Source organism: Harmonia axyridis, chromosome 1, assembly GCF_914767665.1.
Source record: "Harmonia axyridis chromosome 1, icHarAxyr1.1, whole genome shotgun sequence".
Taxonomy (NCBI): domain Eukaryota; kingdom Metazoa; phylum Arthropoda; class Insecta; order Coleoptera; family Coccinellidae; genus Harmonia; species Harmonia axyridis.
The window spans coordinates 80,217,331-80,241,316 of record NC_059501.1 but is presented as its reverse complement, the minus strand read 5'-3'; the positions used below and the strand labels follow the sequence as shown (position 1 = coordinate 80,241,316).

At 36.0% G+C, this 23,986-nt stretch overlaps 1 protein-coding gene across 1 annotated transcript in view; it reads right to left on the bottom strand.

Moving 5' to 3' along the window:
- Positions 1-13,544: 13,544 nt before the first annotated feature.
- LOC123685442 (putative transcription factor SOX-15) overlaps positions 13,545-23,986 on the bottom strand; it is an 86,324-nt gene continuing 75,882 nt past the window's right edge. The window contains exon 3 of the mRNA XM_045625147.1: positions 13,545-15,702. Within this exon, the coding sequence (XP_045481103.1) occupies positions 14,285-15,702 (1,418 nt within the window). The 3' untranslated portion in view covers positions 13,545-14,284. The remainder of the gene's footprint in view (positions 15,703-23,986) is intronic.

Genomic DNA, 23,986 nt, shown 5'->3' with positions numbered 1-23,986 from the left:
TTGCGTATACTTCCTCTATCTACGTTTATTACTCTATACATAAACTCAATCGTTTTGCGGCAAAGTCATCAATCTCCCCTATGAATATAGAAGGTGAATATGGCAGGCACCACTTAGTTGCCATACTGAAGATTTCATCAGTTATCTCGAGATAAAACACAGTCTGAGAGAAAGTGCACCTTAAAATTGGTAGGGAAAGCCCTATCGAATGATCTTAGTGAATCGAACGCGTCATATTTTCACAATTTTCCATAAAGTTATGAACTACTCATTCGCGTCCAAAGCTTTGTTATCTGGAAATCCACGAATATCTAATATGTCCCCAATTCACATTATCTTCTTCAAAACCTTATGGAGAATTATGAACTTCCTGCTACTCCACCCCTGCACCGCTGTCCCGGCTATCTCGGACATATATTAGCTGTTGCTGTCACCCGCTACCGTGCTGACATCTGGCGGCCAATAGTTGCTAACTAACTGCATCTTGCATGTCACCGCTCTCCTCTTCTATCTGAAAAATCCACGATTCCAAAATCTCTTAAATAATTCAGTCGCTGTTGGTAAGTCGCTTAAATTCAAATTAGCAATTCAGAGAAACTTCAAACCCGTAGCAGAAGTGAGGCCAGGGGGATCTGATGTTATAAATCAGCCGCACGTCGAATACTGGGTTATATGAACGTTTGAGGCATTGCTGGAATCCGAGGGACATTTTTTTTTTGGCGAAAAGACTCAAGGTTGGATTTCGGTTCGGAAATGCAGGAGAATATCTGTGTCTCTGGTCTTTGATATTTAGGTTAGGTTAGGTTAGGTTCGGTAAATCTGATAACTTATGATTTATTCCACGATTACTTTTGTTTATGGAGAATTTTCCAAAGAAAAGTTTCATTTTGAATAACCCGACGTCTGAGAAGCTTTTGAAGCTGTCATCATTTGACAAGTAAAAATACGTTCTCATTGAAAACGGAAGGATACAGGATTCAACAATGAATTGAAATTGTTAAAATTCAATAAAAAGTGATGAAAATTCCGCAATCACAGTTCACAATACAACGAGAGACTAAGTGATTTTACAGCATGACAATGCTTGACCTCTTGCTGCGAAAGTGGTCAAGACATACTTGGAAATGTTCAAATAGGAAGTCCTACACCATCCGCCGTATTCTCCAAACGTTGCCCTCTCAGACTATTACTTGTTTCGATCAATGGCACACGGAACGGCTGGCAAGCACTTCCGGTCTTATGAATAAGTAAAAATTGGATCGATTCGTGGACCGCTTCAAAAGATGACCAGTTTTTTCAACGCGGGATTCGTACGTTGCCCGAAAGATGGGAGAAAGTAGTGGCCAGCGATGAACAATACTTTGAATCATAAATGTATAATCAGTTTTTTGCAATAAATCCTGGAATTTCGGAAAAAAAGGGCGGAAGCAAAGTAGTCGCCTATGTATGTTCACAGTAGTAGTCAGAGCTTCCATGTAACACGAGTCATACCATATTTCATGAGGCCGCAACATTTCCGGAAAAAATAAATGAAATTCAGCTCAACTTTGAAGTGCTACAGCTCCATCTAGAAACGTTTTTAGAAAAAAAATAACAATAATTTTACAGTATAATAAGGTGAACCACTACCTTTGGGAAAGGTAGTATATAATTCTATGACTCTGACAGTATTACATCGAATTTTCTTCTTCTTCAGGTAAAAATTCTGTCAATACAAACCGATAAAATCCATAGTTCCCCCGAGAACAATTCAATACCTTCAAGAACACGTCAAAGAACGTTTAGTTGCCAGTACATCACGTGAGTTATATGCCAGAAATAACTGTATGCGGTCTCCCAAGTGTCCGCCACGTAACGTAAAAGGATATTTAATATTGTAAATGCAATGACATTTGACATGTGCTGATTAATATTTATACCTATGAGACTCTTGGTTCTTCGGGAGTTATACCTCCAACAACACCTGCTCGCATCAAGTAGGCATAGGCATAATGCGAAATTTGACTTTCAGATTCGGCGTCTTATGTGCCCACATTTTTCTGGTCTTAGCCAAGGCAACTAGCGTTAGTTATTCATCTGTAGTGGGACGACGTTTTTACGTGGTTCTTCGAACTACCTATGTAATTATTGAAATCGGATAATTGGTAGTTTGATACTTGGCTTGAGAAATCCACAATTTTTCGTCGTACGCTGTAGAAATCGACGATGGGTGTCTTATGCAAGGGAAGGAAGTTGATGTTTTTGTTTTTTTTTAGCTTCTGCAACGATTTTTGCAAGCCAGTTGCTTATTTAGGAATGTATTGTTTTTTCGGCTAATTGATTAGATGAAAGGATAGGATTTTCGAGGTATTCTTTTCCATTTTCATTTATAAAATTGAGAAAACAATGACGTAAAGTCATCAATAATTGGCGCATAAATCGACGAAATCCACAATTAGAAAAAGTGGTAACTGTATGACATTTATTATAATAGCACAATATTTGATGGCTTATGGAAAATTTTTTAATTTCGGAAAGAGTACCTCTTCGAGCGGGACTCGAACCCCAAATTCCGGGAGGAACGCTTCTTCGATATAAGGTTGGAACTTTCAACTTCCTTGTTGGCTCAGTTGGTAAGAGCACTGAACTAGTGATTCGGAAGTTGCGGGTCCGAGTCCCGCTCGAGGAGGTACTTTTTTTGGAATTGAAAAATTGTCTGTTAGCCATCAAATATTATGCTATTAGAAATTCACAATTTTTCATCGAACGCTGTAGAAATCGATGATGCTTGCCTTATGCAAGGGAACGAAGCTGATTACAAGCCAGTTGCTTATTTAGAAATGTATTGCTTTTTCAGCTAGTTGATTAGATGAAAGGATAGGATTTTCGAATGCAATAAGTATTATTCCCTATTTTCTTTTATAAAATGGAGAAAATAATGAAGTAGTCATGAGTTCAGCTTTCGAGCGCCCATTCATCAATAATTGGCGTATAAATCAACAAAAACTGACTCCATGTCAGTTTTTTTCTTAATTTTTTTGCATTCTGCATAAAGTTTGAATGGTTCTGATGACGCTCTCTACACTTTATTGTAGGCAGTTTGTCATTTAGATTTTATATTTACATGCAAAATCTGAACATCGTCAGTTTTATGATAACGATTACCGAAAATATTGAGAATTTTTGTTCTATATTCTTCTTGGATTAACGTTGATTAACATGGAATTTTGCATTAAACTCGAAATTGTTATTACACATCTCAATATAGGGTTTTCAAATAAGAGTTTTCATTTTGATATTGAAAAGAAACGAGCATTTTTTAAGAGAAATAATAGATATTTATTTCATGGTAAAGAGGAAGGTATGTTATTAACGATGGAAGACGATATCAGTCGAATGGCCGCTACAGTTGCAGATTTACATGAAAATTTTCATGACCAATTTGCAATTTGCGGCTGTATGTTCTCGATAAGTTCACGAATTATATCTTTAAGATCTTGAATCGGTTGTGGAGTATTGGGAGAGACCTTATAAACACGTGTCCCACAAGAAAATAGTCTAAATGTGACCAATTCTGATGACTAGCAGCGTTCCTTGCAAAATTGCGATTGTTACATGCCAACTTGCCATTTTGTCGAAAATAATTCTCGTCCACATCAATATCTTCCAATTCCAATCATAAAATCATTAATCATAGCTCGGTAGCGCAATCCATTCACCATAACAGTTGCACCAGCATCATTTTCGACAAAGTAAGGTCCATAGCACACTACCAGCCTGAAAATTCGACCAAACAAAGACACGTTAAGGATGAAGAGGCTTTTCAACAATCATTCTTGGATTTTCCGAGACTCAAATGCGACAATTAGCCTCGGAGATGAAAATGGGCTTCATCACTGATAATTTTTCGATGAAAATCATGATCATTTGGATGAATTTCAAGGAACCAATCAGCGAAGATACGACGTTGGTTTGGGTTTTTTACTAAATTCCGTATTTCTATAAAAGAGTTTGGTAGTTGAAGCAACGGTTGAACCGTCGGTTATCCTTATAATACCGGCCTTAAGTCTTCCAGTCCGATAGTTATCGTGCTTACCAATGGCGGACGGATAGACACAATCAAAATATGAAGACGAATTCGTCATCAATCAGTCGGACCTAACCGTTTCAGGCAAAATTAGACCAAATGATAGAGCGATCAGTTCAGGGAAGTTGTCTATGGTGTAAGGTGTATCTACTTCCGTGATTCAGTGACAACCATACTTTCGTTGACGTATTTCTGTTGTCAGGGCAACTGAATATGCTAACAATCAGATGAAAAATACATTTTTAACCAAAACCATATCGCGTTAGAGGCTTTAGCGTCATATAAGATCAGTAAGCAGTTGAAATGTGTTTTTCCAGGCTAATTGCATCCTGAATGAATTCAATATCGATTTATTCCTGGCTAATGCTGAATATTGAATGAACAAACCTTCATTAGTTTCCTGGGGAACTTCTTCATTAATTGTGCGAAATTAATTGAAGCACTTACAAATTCATGCCATCCGTGATTTGGTTGATGAATCAATCGAAATTTCCTTCGCTTTTGTTGTTTTGTTAAAATATTTGGATTATTTGGAAATGTTCCAGAGGTTTCATGTTTCATGAGAATTGAAAGTGTATTTTTGTTTATGATTTTGGTTCCTTATGATTGCCATAATCCAAGAATTTGCTAAAGCGAATTAATTGTTGAATTAGAGAATGTTTTGGTCATCAAAGTATTTCAACAATATAACGTGTTGATGTCATTATGTTGATATTTTTGAGAATACAAAAAATTGAAATTGTTATTTATTCAAATATTTCCTACAGGTTGGTTTTCCTTTCTTGGTATTTTTTATTTACCTAGTTAGTGGGAAAAGTTCATTAAATTGCTGATTTCTTGTTGTGGATACCTCTATTGGACTTAACAGCTAATCTTACTTTATTATTTTAAGAAGATTGGTTTCAACTCTTCAAAAAAAGTGATTTTGACGACGATTACCAGCATGACGGTGGAAGTGAGAAGATTTTCGAAAATGCATAATTGGAGGCATTACTTGATCAAGTCTCGTGTCAAACGCAACAGGAATTGGTAGAATCATTTGGAGTAACGCAACAAGCCATTTCAAAACGCATGAAAGTCATGGGAATGATTAAGAACCAAGGAAATTGGGTTCCGTACAAGTTGAAGCCGAGAGATATTGAATGGCGTTTTTTTGCTTGTGAAACGCTGCTTGGAAGGCAAATACGGAAGGGATTTCTGCATCGCATTATGACTGGAAACGAAAAATGGCCTCGAATTTCGGAAAAAAACGTCAGAAGCAAAGTTGTACACCTATGTAAAATCCAGATACCTCTTAGATCTCACAGAATCACAGTTTAGGAGAAACTTTTTGGAATGATCCAACCCAGGAAGATTCCTCCAGAGTATTACTCCTTCTCCTGAAACTCTTTCTTGTAGGTACATTTACCCATACCACAGAAAGGTTCTGGGTCAAATATCATAGAGCAATACTTTTAACGCCAATTTGAAAATATAACACCAAGTTTTTATCACCAAGTCTATTTTGTTTCTGTGAAAAAGGACGTATTTTGGTGAAACTATATACTACATAGAAGGTAATCAAGGATTCATCGAAATCCACCTGAAAATTCCTATAGGACTAAAGCCCTCATCCGACCACAATTGAAAACAAATTTAACGACTTTACGCCCATGTTTTAACTGCCGCAATTTCACGGTGAGCGGCTCAAATCCGGATATTGGTATCGAAATCGCTCCCTGAAATTTACAGTTTCTCATAGCTCACTTCGATCTGCATACGTTCTAAAAACACGTCACCCATGAAGCCTTCGCAATCTTGGTGTTCGAATCGAACAGGAAATGGACGATATCCATCTTTACAGCCGATATTTCCGACAATTAATCCCCTAACTATTGCACACTGCATTTTATTGTGATGAATTCGATAGCGCGTAACAAAGTTGTGTGCTTTGAAGTTTCGTGAAGTGCGAATTTGGTTGTTGTAACGGTGCTTAGCTGAGGTGGAAGATATTTGTTTATTCAATATTGATGATTCATAATCATCAAGTCGAACTACTTATACCCGAGCTCATACCTACCATTTGATTGTGAAATAACGCGAAAGCTGTTGATGTCATCAGTCCTTTTATTTCCATTTTGTGACTGCAGATGAAGTTTGCACAAAAAAAAACGAGAAAAGAACTGCCAGTACTTGACGTAATACACATATTGACAAGTATAGGTAACATAGAGAGGAAAAGTGGGAGTTATAAACACGTGCAAAACCAAGTGTATAGAAGATTATACACCATAAGAATAAAATGCATAATTTTTTCGATGGCACTACAAAACACTGAGAGAAAAAGCCTTTCCAAGGTGTTTATACTAAAGAAATTTCATATTAAAGAATTCTATAAGAAATGAATCCAATACACCATATCCTTTTCATGAAATTTTCCATGAACAATTCGCGCATTTGGTGATGTATGTACTAAATAACTTCAAGAATTGCATCTTTGATGACACGTTGAGGATGTACAGCTTTTTCATCAAGCATTCTCGGATTCTGCTTATTAACGTAGCCTCCGAGGTGAAAGTGATTTTTTTTATGAAAATCCGGATCATTTTGGTGCATTTCAAAGACCCCATCAGCGAAGATACGATGTTGCTGGTGGTCAACCGACTTCAGTTCATGTGGTAACTGAACTGTCAAAGCCATAAGACATGAGTCTTTAGGCGAAATATAGTAAAATGCCGTTTGTGGACTGTGTAATTCCCAAGATCAATGAGAAACTTAGGTTTTCGTGAACACTACTGGCTACAGCATCAATATTTTTAGATGTTCCAAAACGGCGCAAAATGTTTCGATTTTTCACATCCCTAACTTCTCTAAAGCTCAAATTTTTACTATTGCCGGCTGAGAAGGTTCTTCACGACGACCCAAAGTGCTTTACCTTTTTTGAAAAGATGGCTAATCCCAGCCTGCTATATTCCGCCTCCCTCAACAATTCCATGTTCCCCCAAACACCACATTCATCACCCACTCCTAAAGACATCCTTAAATGTCTAAGGATAGGTTCTAGCAGAAGGAGCAACACGAGAAACGAAGCAGAGCAGCCAGCCGACTGGCTGGGTCTACCAAGGAGAAGGTAGAGGTGCAAAATCGACCAGACAGAGATCATAAAGGTAGGTGGAAATTATTAACAGGTCTAGCAGAACGAGAAACAAGAGATCGAGAAGGAAACAAGAAGATGCCAACATTTTGCTGTGAGTAAATGGTAGAATAGGGGCTATTTATGTTTCCGCGAGCGCCAGTTTAGGACCTAGAGTGTAATTCTCGGTACACTATTTGAGGAGTACCTACGAGTTTTATGCCCTTGAATCTTAGGAAACGAAGTTGACAAAAATTATGTTAGAACCCTGCAGAAAATCACTAGAAATACCTTTAAAGAACCTCCTTTTATAACTTCTTATAACTAAGGTGAATCCTATGGTGTGAGGACTTAGAATTTGCTTTAGTTGTGCTAGTTCGCAAAGGTCACAAGACTCTTCCTTGGGTCGAGACCAGAGTCGAGGGGCATCTGCTTTCACTGTGATTGTGTTCTAGGGGAGAAGGCTTGCCGACCAAGTCCCTGGGGGAACTTTCTCAGGCTTAAGTTCCATAATCAGACCTATGGGGGAAACCACGGAACGAGGGAGCTCATAAGTGGGTATAAGCCTCACGCTTTTTAGGCTACTTACCGAATGGCTTTACCACCAGAAACGAATTGCTTCTGGTCTATCTCGTACTCCATTAGGGCAGGAGAGCGTACCACAAATCTGGACATTTCGCTGTAGAATATCAAAACCTTGGTGAGCCGGCGACACTAAGGCATTTAATTATTCCTACTGACTGACATAATTAGGGGAAATGTGTCTGAGACGGCATAGCTGATGAGATGGCATACAACGTGTTTCTCGGTTGACATTCAGAATTAGGCGCCAGTTCAATGTGCATACTATAGAATAAGACGTAGTTAAACGTCTGCGTGAGTTCTAGTACATTCTGCAGTAGTATTTGGTCAGCGCATGCGAGGAAAGTTTATCGAGTCGGCTGAAAATTTAAAACAGCTAGAGTTTTCGGTGAATATTTGAAAGAAACAGGTATATCGGTGAGTGCAAATATTTTCTATTAGTTCTGCATACACTTTAGTTTCAGAATAATAATTTTTTTTTCATATTAGTATCCACCATTGTTATTAAGAAAGAAAAAAGTGCTGCTGTTTGCTTCTGGGTGAGTTGGCATACGTGATATGCTGATGAGATGGCGTAGGTATGCCATCTCACCCAGGCACTTTGTTAAGTTTCCTTTTCGAATAGAAAATTTAATTATGATTTTTCAAGGAATAGGGCGTTATCAACGAAAATCAACAAGACATTCCTGTAGCGAAGAGAATATGAAGAAAGCGATAAAGGCAGTTCAGGAAAAAAAAATGGGCTGGTTGATAGTCTCAAAGACGTTCAATGTGCCTAGCACATTAAGGCGACGTGCAATTAAAAGTGAAGGGTAGAGGAAAAATTACATGGGGGGTCATAAAGTTACTTTCGATGAAACCTTAGAAAGGGAAATTGTTGAGCATTTAAAAAATTTAGAAATACGATTTTTTGGTTTCACAACAACCAACGTCAAAAAGCTTGCTTATCAAGTGGCGGAAGCAAAAAAAATCCCCACAGATTTTCCCATGTCAAAAAAATGGCAGGATGGGATTGGCTAAAAGGATTCCGGGATAGAAATCCTAGTATAAGCCTTCGAACTCCAGAATCAACTTCATTCGCTAGAGCTAGTGCTTTCAACAAGCAGAAGATTCAAAAATATTTTGCCCTTCTTTCTGTTGTACCGGAAAAGCATCATTTGAAGGCTAACGACATATGGAATGTCGGCGGATCAGGATTTTCAACAGTACCTTCGAAAAATACTAACTAACTAACTAACTAACACTATAATTTCGTCTGGTCCTAACCTTTTTAAGATATTTATATTGATAGATATAAACCCAGTTCAAAAAGTATGCCGTCTCAGACACATTTCCCCTATGTGCTTTCAAACTTGTCAACTTCCTTATTTTTTGTACCAAATAGAGAATCTACTAAGATTTGGGTGTTTTGCGGCATTGTTGAACTCATTTATTTTAAGTTTCTATCAAATTTTCCTGTTTTTCTTTTCCTTGTTTCCAGTTCAGTTATTGAGGGTTAGGTGGAAGAATACTCTGGGGATTAATAATATGTATTTTATTTGCAAGTTATAAAGGCTATGAGCAAACTAAATCTTGCCCTCAAATCTGAGAAAATAAATATCTTTGAAAATAAGACCTTTTTTATTTTTATCATATTGCAGTAGTTTATCTATTATTTTCTCCACAGAATTATCTCTAGATTCTTTTAAGAGCTGGTTTGAACAAATTCCAAATATGGTCAATTTCAACGTGGGGTTTACCCGAGAATCAATCACAAATCTTTATCAACAAAAAGATAGGCCAATTAAAAAAAAATCCAAATGTAATTGCCTATAAAAGTGCGACTTCCAGATTCGCCAATACATCTCGAAATGAAGTCAAACCCCAAATCAACATTGTGCAACACATCTACACAGTCCCTTCTTGCCTATTCTCGTTGCAAATCCCCGCATTATATATTTCAGGCCGAGAGATAGAGCAGCTCGGGAGACCGTGATTCTTGAAAATGCCGAACTGACCACAATAAATTATCGGTTTGGCCGGCGGTAGACATCAATATCTCAAAGACGATCACCGGCATGAAAATTTACGAAAGTGCTCGAGCAGAGAGCGGCGAGTCTGCCGGGGCTGGTCGCGGATCGCAATGCGCCGGACGCAAAATAAAAGAAAAGGAATTAATTCAGATTTTTTGCCGGGTTCTGTGGTCGTCCGACCGAGAGGTCGGTTTTGACTCCTGAAAAAAAGAGTCTAATCGTGATTGTTTGATTAGGGGCGATATCTGATAGGTCGGTTTGGATTGCCGCTTGAGATTTTGGTGGACCCTAGCGATCATTGAAGGAAGATATGTTCTTGAAGACCATAGAATTGGGAAATGTAGAAAAATTTTCATTCCGTTTCGTAGCCAAATATATTTATCTTTGGTTTTTTAAATTAGACGTTAATCTTGGAGGACGTGTTAGTGAGACCCATTTGCTGTCGTTTGAGCCATGTTTAGTGATAACCAAAAATCAACAGTTCCCGAGATATTTGAGTTCTCGTGACTTTCAAAAGATTTCTCAACGTACTACATTCTTCGTCAATTTTTTCTACGTTGACTAAATTCGATTGAAATTTTGGATTATTTTCGTAGCTATGTAGAAGTCCGGATCTAACACCGTTAGAATAGACGGAGCAGCGAGAGTACTGAGAGAAAATTTCAGGCGTAAAGTAACAACTGAAAAAATAAGGGATGGGACACGTGCTTGTATGAGGAATGGTGGAGGTCATTTCAAACATAATTTATGATTACATTTTCTACATAAATTTTGGTTTCATACTTTCCTTTCTTTGCTTCTTTCCCCTAAATTAAAATCTGCTGCAACAAAACTAATGCCTGCATTCTAACGAAAACTTTTTGATGAAATGAATAAGCCAAGTTTTCAAAATATTTTGTTCTACATGAATTTTGAAATTTGAAAGTTGCAGACAAATTTATATTAGAAATTTCCTATTTTTTTCATCATATACTTACCAACTTTCAAAACATAATAATTCTCATTCATCATCTAATAGCACAGCTTTGCTTTTTTCATACATATATCCTTTGATGAAAATAATAATGTACTGGGCTCCCACAATGTCTTATCCGCTCAGAAACATGTTTGAACATACCACCGTCAACTCAGACGGCAGCGATTCATTTTATTGAGTTTGTTTATGAATGTCTCGACACTGGCTTATTTGTCGCTGGTATATTTTTTGACTTGTCTCGAGCTTTCGATAGTCTGCCTTTTGGATTTATTATTGACAAATGTTATAATCTTGGTTTCAGAGGAATATTTTTAGACTGGCTCGGCACTTATCTGCAGGGTAGATCTATGCGTGTAAGGGTTCAGGACCATTTGTCTGGCGAGCATGAATTAGGTATGGGTGTGCCTCAGGGATCTGTTCTGGGGCCATTGCTTTTTTTACTATTTGTCAATGACCTACTAGTAAATTTAAGAGAAATGGTAATTAACTTGTGTACCTATCAGGGCTTACAGTCATCAGTGGATGGAATCAAATTGGCTCTATTTGCTGATGACACCTCAGTAGCCATCTCAGCCCCCACATTTCTGGAGCTGCATAGGCTGTGTGAGCTTTTACTGAATTGCTTTGTAATGTGGTGTCGTACCAATAATTTGATGGTCAATGTGGACAAAACTGTAATTATTCATTTCTCGATAGGAGAAAGTGATCGTAGCTTGGTCATTCGTCATCTAGATAATACCATAACAGCAAAAAATTGCACCAAGTTTCTGGGCATCCATATTGACGAAAATTTGGGGTGGGGTTTGCACGTTGATGTTTTGTGCAAACAACTTAATAGTTCATTTTATGCAATTTGTAGAGTCAGAGATTCAGTACCTCTGGGGTCACTGCTTAATATTTATTATAGCCTGGTCTATTCCCACTTGTCTTATAATATTCTTTTGTGGGGGAGCTCTTCTGGCGCCAGTAGAGTTTTTATATTACAGAAGAGAATCTTGCGCATGATCTTCAGGGTGGGTCCACGTACTTCTTGCAAGAGTTTGTTCTTGGAAAATGACATTCTCACATTACCTTCTATTTTCATTCTCAAATGTCTTATCTATACTAAAGAGAACGAAAACAAAATAAAAAAACTATCTAGTTTTCATGGTTATAATACAAGAAATGAGGGAACATTGTTTATACCTAAGCATAAAACTAGTAAATTTGAAAAATCTCCATTATATCAATGTATAAAATTGTATAACCATGTGCCAGATTATATAAAATCTCTTAATGTAAATAAATTTAAGAAAGTTGTTAAAGCATTGATGTTGAAAAAATGTTATTATTGTGTAAATGATTATCTTTGTGACTCATTTGAAACTGGTTAATTATGTTTTTCACTGACTTGTCCTATGCACTTGTTTGTTTTACAGGATTAATAAACTATTATTATTATTATTATTATAATGAGATTATGGCTTTCTTATCTCATCTCAAGTTACTTGTGTCACGTGCGACTTGAGTTTGTAAAGAAAGAGTAATCTTCTTTCAATTATGTCTCAAACGTGTTCAATAGATGCAAAATCGGGAGATATCGAGAGACAATTTCTACAGAATAGTTTTCAATTTTTTTTTGCAGGATCACTGTTTATTTTGGTAAAAAGTATTTTACATCTTGAAACCATAACCAAGCTTCAATATTCATTAATTTTTCCGAATTTTCAACATTAGTTTGGGAATACGATTATCATCTTTCTCATTTATTTTCAAATTCCTACTACTGAACCATTTTATTTCTTAGACAATTTTTCGCTCCATTCTAGAGGAAAATGATAAGGTCCCATTTACATCTGACTCAAATATTTCCGATATCTGAATATGATGAAAACTACAATAGCATTCTGAGATGTTACATCATCAATATTTTGTTACTGAAGAAATAGGTTCAGGTATAGGCAAATTGAACTCGAATAATTCGAGAAATTTAGATCAACCCTCTGAAATTCAGAAAGATTATTTTTAAACAAGCCTGGAATATCAATATCGAAAAACCTATTGATTTCCCACAAAAGTTAATTATTTCAACACAGTTAGAATAACATCATCATTAATATCATTCTGTGATGTTTTGAGATTGGACATTATCAAAACCGAATTAATTCATTAAAATTTGTAACCTCAAAATCGTTGACGATAGAATTCGATGAAATATTTACGGTATATTTTCATAAAAGCATTATTATATTCATGATTGCGCTTGAAAAATATTTGGGTGAATTGTTTTTTTTATCGCTAGATCCTCCACCTTTGAAATTCAAACGGGAATAAATCCATTAAAGAAAAAAAGTTATGATATAATACCCACGTTAATAAAAAGGTTACCAACACAAAATCTTACTCCAAATAGTTCCACTTTGTGACATGATATCTACTTTTAGTTTGCTCTTTTCGAAATAATAATTTTTTGTATTCTCATAGTCTCCTTTATTTTATGGAATTTTTTAAAATTCACTCAAGAGAATTATTCTATTTAGAACATGAAAGTTGAAAACATATTATGATATTAGATTTGTATCAAATCAAAATTATTAAGTGATTATTATCTGAATTCATTGTATCCCATCTTGGAAGCATGTGGGATTGTAAATAAGCCTAGATATTCTCCTTAGTTTGTCAATATTTGATCTAGACTAGAATTATATTTTCTATGATGCATCTTTTCCCTTCAAATAAGAATGTGATATAAGGTTGAAACGGAAATGATCTCCATGCTGTCATCGATTGAGGATGTTATCAATGAAAGTACTTGAGTAAAATCGAAAATATATATTTCTTAGAAAATATCGTTTATTTACAATGATATTTCCAATATATTATATTACACAATGTACAGACTTTGGTTTTTACGAAAGTTTCTACAATAAACTCATTTATACAAAACTTAGTTCACACTTTAATCGAAATACCCTATTTAACAAACATTTCTATAAATATAAGAATAAACATAAAGGTACATACATCTCCACATTTAACAATTTGTCAATAATATATATAGGCTCTTTCAATTGAATCAACGATTCAATATCCAGTCTTCACTTTAGGTGATTCAATCACTGTGATATTTTTAGTTATAATGACTCTAATTAAATCGTCTAAATATTTCCAAAAAAAAAATTGTCACTGGTTCAATAAAACTAATTTTTCGCAAACAGCAATTTTTACAGACATCAAAATAGAACACGTTACACCTGATCTAAAATAAATAGTGTGACAAGTGAATAAACAAATAAAATGAAAAATTAAATCTTCATACCTTATCGCTTGATTCGAAATTGATAAATATTTGCTCAGTTGCCGTCTCACACACACTGGATATTCTTATTATCAGTAAATATGAAGCAAACAATCTCAAATATAGGACAGTATTCACTGAGATCGGTTAACATGATCTGGAGATCAATCAAAACGGAAATTCATGTTTTAATTTTTCATTTTCATGATAGCGTACATTTCCAAATAAATAATATACAAATTCTAAACTCCACCATTGACTAATTACTGTAGCATGTTTTTCTAACATCTGCTAATATTTCACTGAAATCATCGTCTTTGTTTGGGATCACGCCGTTCTGAGAACCGTCAGAGTAAACATCTGAATAATGTGCTAAGGCTGGTTCTGGCTTGATGTTCGTGTTAGGTAGGATCACAGAGGTATGTTGAGCTTGAAAGTTATAAGTCGAATTTGAATTTATGTTAGGATCGCCCCTATGGTAGTTGTGGTTATTGTCTATTAAATTCTCACTACCGCCAAACTTAAGGTACTTATCGAATTCCCGGCTGTCAACTTCACTGTCAACATCACTTCGTTCCTCGTTTGCCGGTATGTAGTTCACCAAATTGTTGCTCTGGTACGATACGTACTGATCCTCCAACGATGGTACCTTATAGTTTTGGAGGTACTCACTTTTTTCCAACATGTCGTTTTTCAAAGCGTTCGAAAAGGCCATGTTGTACGCGTCTTTGTTGGCTTGGTCAAATGAATAGTCCTTAGGGTAGTACTGGGACATTGAAGGAGTGTAGAAGGTCATATTTCCAGTATTGTTGGCTGTCACTACATGACCCATGGTGTTTTGATTAGAACCTAAGAGTTGTTGGTCCTGGCTTGTTGCAACAGGAGGGAAATAGGTACCTGTCACTATATGTCCTTGCTCCACTGAGCTCTTATTGGTACACATAACATACATGGCACCATTTGGCATTGGTACCGAGGTGACTGGGTGAGTATTGGTGTAATTTACGTTGTTGGGTTGTCTGTAGTTCTGGACACGGTTATAGCTAGGATGTCCAGGACTCAAATTAGGCGACATGTTGTTTACCACGTTGCTAGTATGTTGGATGTTCGATAATCTCTGTTTCTCCTCAAACTGGTTTTCATGTTCTAGAGGTGATAGTTCAGGTGTAGGAAGAGCACTGTTCTTATCACTCGAGTCCTTGGTGTCCTGCGATGGGCTTCCAGGAGTCTTGGGCGCGTTCTTAGGTTCAGGACTTTGAGTAGGTGATGCATCAGGAGTGTGAATCGAATACGGACTTTTCTGCGCGTACTGGTAGCTGCTGACGTAGTTGTACTGCTGGTACTCAGGACTGTACCTCTTGTCTTGGTTGAAGTCGGAGGCACCAGGGCTTGCGTATTCCATGCCGCTGAAGTTGCTGGATTGGGAGATGCTGGGCGAGAGGCTGGAGTTTGGGATGTAGCCGGCGTAGCGAGGGGACATGCTTGCTAGACTAGGACTTGGCAGGGAGGTTCCGACTCTTGCGGTGGTACCGGAGGTGGCTCTTTGCTTATTGTGTTTCCGCCGTCGTGGTCTATATTTGTAGTTGGGATGTTCGGTCATGTGGATAACCCTTAGGCGTTCTGCTTCTTCGACGTATGGTCTTCGGTCTTGGGGTGTTAGAGATCGCCATTTTTTGCCTGGAAGAAAAAGAAAGGGAGTTTTAGTTTTTGGTTGTGTTGGAGTATCTTTTAATGTTAGGTCAATTAGGACTAAATAAGCCAAAAAAATTATATAGTCAGCCGAAGCTACAGTTTTAAGAATTTCAAAAATCTCTGGGTTCTTTACACATCTTCAATGTTCTAGGTGGCAGAGTGAATTTTCTTAAATTTGGAAACGTTTCATCGAAATATTACATCTACGTTTTGATGACCGATCAGCAATAGCATGACCAGTTGTTAAGACAAGATTGAAAACAGTTTATTCATCGAGTAATTGTTTCTAATATGAGTATGAGTTAAACTGACTGTTTGTCTCAATAATTTTTCTTGTTTTTGATATGAATCATATGATTTGTTATCTAATGATCACATTTTGAATTTTTTGTCTTAATTGAATTCATTGCAATTTAAAATTTTGTTTCAGACAGTGAGGAATCCTAACAGAATATAATAGATGCTGTCTAAGAAAAAGGACGAGAATACGGCATACTAATTAATCTAAAAAAGACGAAAGTCATTATAATCTCGAAGACTAATAGAAAACAGCCAGTATCGTTCTAGAGAGCCACAGCATGTAACAAGTAACCAACATCAAATTCTTGGGGTGTAGGATATTTGACAGTCTAGACCCCGACATCGATATAATAGTAAACTAGATTCGCATTTGAGTGAATGAAGAGACTTCTAAGACTTTTTGGACATGAAACGTCTTCAACGAATGATTAAATTCTATGTATTATACTAAATACTTTGTTCTTCGATATGAGATGGAAGCCTGTATACTGGAGTTAGCAATTCTGAGACAAATCATATCATTTGAAATGTGGGTCTTTCGCAGAATTCTTATACTTTCTTATACAGATAAAGTATCGAAAGAGAGGGTACTAGAAAGTGTAGAAGTGCAGAGTGCTATTAACATGTATTAAAAGACGGAAAACGGCCTACTACGAACACTTGTTGAGGAGTTATCAGTATCAATTGATCTAGTCGATCATAAAGAGAAAAATAGAGGGAAAAAAGGTCAGGAAGCAAGAAGGTGACAACACATCTAAATGAAGAATATAATGAACTGGACAGTGATGGGTTTGCCATGGTTGTCGGTGGTATTCACTAAAAGAAACAATAAAAGAGGAAGAAGTTTCGGTGATGCCCAATTGTAATATTTGTCGAAGTATTTCTTGAGAATGTTTTCGTTTTTGTTGCAGTTCCAAAAAGTTAGTTTTATATTGTTTTTTTTCAGATAATTTACAGTTTCTTGAGGGTTATCCATTAATCATTTGTGCTCATGGGACTTTGTATTCGGTGTTTTTATTATTTTATGTCAATGCGGTCTTTGTTGACCGGAACGGTGGAAAACAATAAAAAAATATAAATTAACTGTTTCATGTCACCAAGTTTTAGATGAGCCGACCAAAATATACGTGGCATTAGTTTATTTCGTAAAGAAATTAAAAAAAGAGTACTTCAATTGGCCTGTATACCTTCAGGTCATAAACAAATTGAACACCAATCATGTAACTCATCCAGGAATGGCCTAGATCCTGGCAATTAGTCGTTTATAATCGCATTAGCCGTTAATTCGGAGTTTTATGCAACAGAGCACGGCTTGCATTCACTATTGAAGATAGAACGGAAGATATCGACTCAAACATCCTATAAACTACATAAATAAGTTCACAGAATGCGCCAGTGAGATGGGATAGATACCTTCGGTTATGATTAATTATTGGTGGGCGGTATTGGTGATTGACAGAGCGATTGGGACTTTGCGGGTGGTCAATAGACCAAGTGGGAACATCGTTCAGCTAGAGGTCGTGTGGTGGACGTACCCCCTTAATGTTTTTATAACGTTCGATATTTTCGATTGATGGTTGAGAGTGGAAATTGTTGGGATTCCTGACTAATGTGCCCAATATGTGAACCTAATATACATCATTTGAAAAGTCTGCTAGAAGTGATTATCGGATTTTTTGTCTCCAAGTTGGCACAGCTGTCCTCTATACTCTTTACATTCGAAAGTTTACTATCAGTTAATTCAATGTTTTTTGCATTTTTTTTCCAAGGAAAAAAATTTCTCATAATAAACTTATGAAATCTTTGGGGACAGTCTCTGAATATCCTTGATATGCTTTCAGCAGACTTTCTATTTTCAAAACACTAAAAGCACCCGTTTTCAGACTTTTACTTCCAAACAGTGCATTCGAAAATATTTCCGCTAGTTTTCTGTATCATTTATTACTTATCGAAACTTGTGCGTTTGTTTCCATAAAACGGCGACTATGAATTTGTCCAAATGTCTGTATTCAGTTCTGCACTGCTGCTTTGTAACTCTCAAGCAGCATATCTATGCTAGAGAGTAGAGAATTGAATTTTTTATATTCAGTGTCTGAATATCTCGTTAATGGGAAGAATCTTTTTGATAGTTTCAGAGTTATACACATACTTAATTTGGTTGTTTCAATAATCAGGATAAAACCCATCTCCCAACGTGTTGAAATCGGTTGTAAAATAATTAAACCAATGTTTATGCAGAATTTCTTGAGAATATTGAAAAATATTTTCTTGAAATTTTGATATCTCTGAATCTACCCTGAAATATTGTTTGTAGGTAGATATATAAAGTCCGTCGATAATGTTGATGAGTTCAGCTTTGTAGACTTAATTCAAGAAATCTGACAAGTCTGAAAGCATTTAGAATTAAGCTCCAATATGGTACACCTTGGTTCCATAACATTATCAAACAGTAGATGTCATGATTGGTAATTTTCAAAAGCTTATGCGAATTTTATCAAGCTACAAAATATTCCGACCATAGAGTTAAGTTTGAAATGAGGAGTGATGCTACATTTGATGTTTCAAAATGGATAGACACAACTTTCGTGTATTGGCAATGCTCCTTGTCGTAATTTGATGAGAACCATGTTCAAATTGAAGAAATTGCGCTTCCAATTGCTTGACCGTCCAGCATATTCTCCTGATCTGGCTCCCAGTGATTATTGTTTTTTTGCAGATCTACAAAAAATTATCCAGGGAAAAAAATTGTTACTAGCGAACAAGGTTGAACCTATTTGGAAAGCAAAAACCAATCTTTCTACAGAAAGGGTATTGAAAAGTATAAGGACTGTTGGAGAACATGTATCACTTTTGAATTGAAAGTGACTCTGTTGCCGAGCAAATGAATAGAATAATGAACGAATGAAGGAATACTATATTTTTACTGGTTAGGCTCACAAGGTATTGAGTGGAGTAGATATTAGGTTGAAAGAAAGAAATACCAATTCAATGAAAGTTTGAGATTTCAACCGAAAATAAACATAGTCTGAATTTGTAAGGAAAGTAATATCGACTTTGTAACTGAACAAAAGAAAAGATGTATCAATCCGAAAGTCACCGAATGATCTTAGTGTTGAGTTGTTTATCAAATCTAGCCAAGCTTTCGAATATTCACATGGCCATCTTCAGGGCAAATCAATCTGAATCTACCAGTGATTTTAATCTTTTTATTTTTAATTTTGGGACCTTTGAGAACCTTTTCATTAATAGATGTGATTCTCGTTTTTATGTTTCTGCTTGAATTTAAACTGTTTGTGGTTCAGATTGAAGATTACTATGCGAATGGTCGAAAGCTTGGCTAAATTTAATCTAGAACTTAACTAAGATCCTCAAGCGACTTTCTGCTCGATACATAATCCATATTGTCTGAATTTGTTCTGAAACGCAAGTCATTTGGAACTAAATTTATGATGACTACATTTTCTCCATATTCTCGAATTGCCCATTTTGTTATCATATCGGAAGTTTCTTGACAGAGCAGCGTTCCATAATTCGACAATTTCAACCTTATACCTCATTTAAATCTGCACCGACATAAAAAATTCGTTACCCAGGAAACACCAAACCAGAACAAAATTCAGCCAGACTAACAACATCAACCGTCACACCTTTTTTTTTCACGTGGCACATCCTCCTTATCTTCCACAATGATTCGTCCAATTTGTACTTCGATACAGAACGGCGTATTCAAGAGGAACGGCATCAGGCCATCATATACGTGGGCGCAAACCGATGTTATTCAACAACCAGATCGCTATTAAACATGCCAGTGATAATTTAATAAAATACCAAACTATAACGATGACTAACTGTCTCTTTGGGTTCTGCGGTTTCTGGACCCACCAACAGGTTATGGGCCGTAGTTAGACGAAAACAAATTGTGAATTAAGCGAGTACCGACCACAGAGTGGAACTATCATGAAATTTTGCATGACAATGACGCCATATTGTATACGTTTCAGGTCCTGTGCCAGTCATGACAGCCATTAATAAAATACCCAATAAAGTAGATTTATCGCCCGATACGTCACAATATATTCAAATTAAATGGTGAGGGCCCCGCGTGGGCTTTTTGAGGCTAAAAACGCCCCGCGATTGGGGGACAAAAAGTGAGAAAAGCCGTATATTATACCGGGTGAATCTTGTTAATGAGGAATTATGACGGACGCGACGGATGCAAATGTTGTTTACCGAAGTTGTTGGGCCCCCAAATCGGTCACACTTCGTTAATTGAAATATATAACTCGGGTTCGGTCCGGTCAGTTGCTGGTTGATATATCGGTTTTGTATTTTATGTGACGAAGAAGAAGAATAGCTTTGGGTTGGAGTTGTGCCCTTGAAGTAACGAAATTCTGTGTCTGTCTTCGTCGAATAATGATTATAAATTATATTATTATAAACATTTAATTCTTCATTGAACTTACTTCACAATGGTACAAATAGGTGACTGAAATAAATATCAAATTCAACTGGAATTTCATTTCTCTATCGGAAATACTATATTCTCTGATCAAGATACGCACGAACTCTATCAACCACAACATAATTTGATAACATAAAATAAGAAACAACATGATTATAGAGCATCATGTAAATAAAAAAACTTGGAGATATCATTAGTTTTCTAATTTTGAGTCTTGAATGGTTGAAATCAATTTGTCCGTCTGGTCCAGTCTTCAACACAATAAATCTGTAACAAAAAATCTAGAAACTCGAAATTGTCATTGTAGGTTTGGACCTCCGGAATCCAATTTGGAAATACGACCGCTCGAAATTTTGTTTTCCTAATAATTTCAAATCAACCGAACAGATCGAAATAAATGTAATATAATATTTCTCTATTATTACTCTAGTATTGAAAACAGTGCTTTAATGAACTCATTACTGTTTTCTGTTATATTTTTCGTTTTGTGGTTGTCAACACTAACTTTTGATCCTATCAAATTTCAACACACGTCAAGTGTACCTAAATATAATATTATTTCGATATAATGGAAATATATGCAACATTATTCGCAATTTCTCTCAATTCTGGTGGTTTTAAATCGATTACGTCAGACATAATTCACGAATTTAATGCGTAATTATAAATTTTTTCGAAATTCAGAATGTACGATTCAAATTCAAATTCGATAATCTGTCAATTTTCATAAGTCACACCAACTGCCAAAATACAATAAAAAAGTCAATAGGATGTAGGTATAATCTGAATTTTTCATTGAATTTCGACAATAGTACACAAAACTTGACAGAAACTGAGAAAATAACGTCTGATACTCGTTGCAGAAGGCAATTCCAACACTCATGCTTTCGAAAACTTGCTTCTTCATCGCTCGTTTTCGAATTTCGCATTCGTGTTGGAATATGAGCCCATTCTGCAACTTGTTTCAAATTATACTGTTTGCATTTAGATGTAAAATATCTTATTCAAACCTTATTTGAGAGCTTATGTTATGACAGTCAGAGAAAATTCAAGAAAAAACTTAATATTGCATAGACAGATACGAGTTGAAATTTTGTGTGTGGATGTACTAGTATAGGCTTTTGCAATGGGTATTATAAAATTTGAAATGGTTTTAATGACAACACTATGTATTATTACTTGACATTTCTAATGTCATTAATGTTCACTAGGAGATGCTATCGAATTATGGAAAGATTCATGCATCAACATCGTTAAGAAATTGTTAATTTTCTTTCAAAATCAGTGCTCATTTGTGAATACTGACAGAAATTTAATAAAAATTTATGAATGGCATTATTCAGTTTATCAACTCACTACTCCTTGTATTGTAGGCAAATTAGAAAGAGAAATTTCATACAATAAAAGAGTACTGAGCCGTACTTGGTACCACTTTTAAATATTCTACAATTCTACGAATATTAGGTTGATTAAGTAAAAAAGTCATCCATAAATTCTCCTTAAATTTATCTCAATATCCAAAGCTTCATAAGACAATTTCAAAGGCACTTGCAGGGTTTATCTTTCCATGATGATAAATGGCATAGCCTACTGAGCACAAAGGACATATGAAATGTCAAAAACACAGAGTTAGCACTATGACCATTTCAATTTGTATAATGCCTTTACCTTCAAATAATCTTCAAATTAACTATTTAAGATATCATGAAGAATTTGAGGTTGATAGCACAACCAGAACCAAACAAAAATTCAAGCAGAATACGGCCCTAACTTGATCTTCAACATGCCTTAATCAACGACTCGAAAGCACCCAATCCATTACCAATAATGATGACAATGATGCCAATAAATTTGGATTGGAATCATTACAACCATTATAATGTGGAATAAAAGAAATAACAAACCCTCACACGTAAAATTAACAGCATTTCGAGCATCAACACTAAAATCATCAATTTTATCACCATTCCTAAATCATCCTCGTCTCATAACGTGAAAATCGCCCAGTCACAAACCTTTTAGTCACGCAACGCAACCAAACCACAAAATCAATGAGCCTTCAGATCGATCCTCCGCATCCACCCATGGGGAAGATTGATTGATGTCCCAAATCACCAGGAGGTCAGGTTAATACATCGGACGCCGCAAGACGTCACCTCAGTTAGGTAGCTTGGCCACGGGTGATCACACCACACAGCCTGAGGAAGGACCTTAATGGGAAAGTTCCTCCTTCGCCAGATGAAATTTTAACATGTCCCATATGAATTATTCGTAATTAGGAAGTGTATGTTTCAATCTAAGCGTCGGATTTGGATGTGGTTAAGACAATGTCGAAATGCTGGTTTCAAATGGGTTTTATTGGTCGTAATTTTGGGGATATTGCTCCTTTTATGGTTATAGAAGACGAAATTTTGTATTGAACGATTGTTCAGAGAATGTGAAGGTTCAATTAGAATATTTCAGATGACTTTTATATGAAATTCGGTGGAGAACTATTCTGAAAAAACATATCGAACCATAAGAGTAAAAGTTTCACTCCATTTTGGTTGTCATCAGATGTGTTGTTGCATTCCTATTAATTCCTATTAATACACCCTTCATGTAGTATTGAAAGGGTTCAAAAACACTTCCTTGTGGAATCCCATTGTTTTATGGATTACTGGCTGCTGCTTTTATGGTTATAAGAGACGAAATTTGGTGTCGAACAATTATTTAGAGAATTATTCAAGTTTAAACTAATATGTAGTATTTTCTCGAATATTTCAGATGTCGTTTTCATAAATTTCGGTAGAGAAATATTTTGAGATAACATATCGAACCATAAGAGTAAAACTTTCACTCCATTTTGGTTGCATTAAAATGTGTTATTGCATTCCTATTAATACAACCTTAATGTGGTATTAAAAGGGTTCAAAAACACTTCCTTGTGGATCATCTGGTTGATTGATTTGACGATGTGGACATCGCTTCAACCAGATTCAGTTCAACAGTTATTACTAAAAATTGCGACCTAACCATGTCTATAGGAAATGCAGAAAAAATGCAGGAATTTAATGAAATTTATCTAACTTCTTTTGTGGTGAGAATATTAGTTGTACAACTTTGCTTTCGCCGTTTTGCGGCTGTAGCCTGTAGTGGTAATTGGTTGTCGTAATAAATAGATCGTACAATACGTTTAGGCATTTGTGTCATCAATTTGTGTTTGCATCATAAAGTTATTCTCCATTAAACATGTCAGCTTACGTGCCAAATTCTCATAATTTGCGGAAGGTTTAAATTTTCTGCTTTAATATGAAGAAATCTACGTCCGAGGCTCATCAAATGCTCTCAAATACCTATTGGTGAGGCCGCTTTTAGTGAAAGAACGTGCCAAGAGTGGTTTCAACACTTTAAGAACGGTGATTTTGACGTCGAAGACCAGCATGGAGGTAGAAGAAGGAAGGTATACAAATATGCAGAATTGGAGGCATTACTTGATGAAGACTCGTGTCAAACGCAACAAGAATT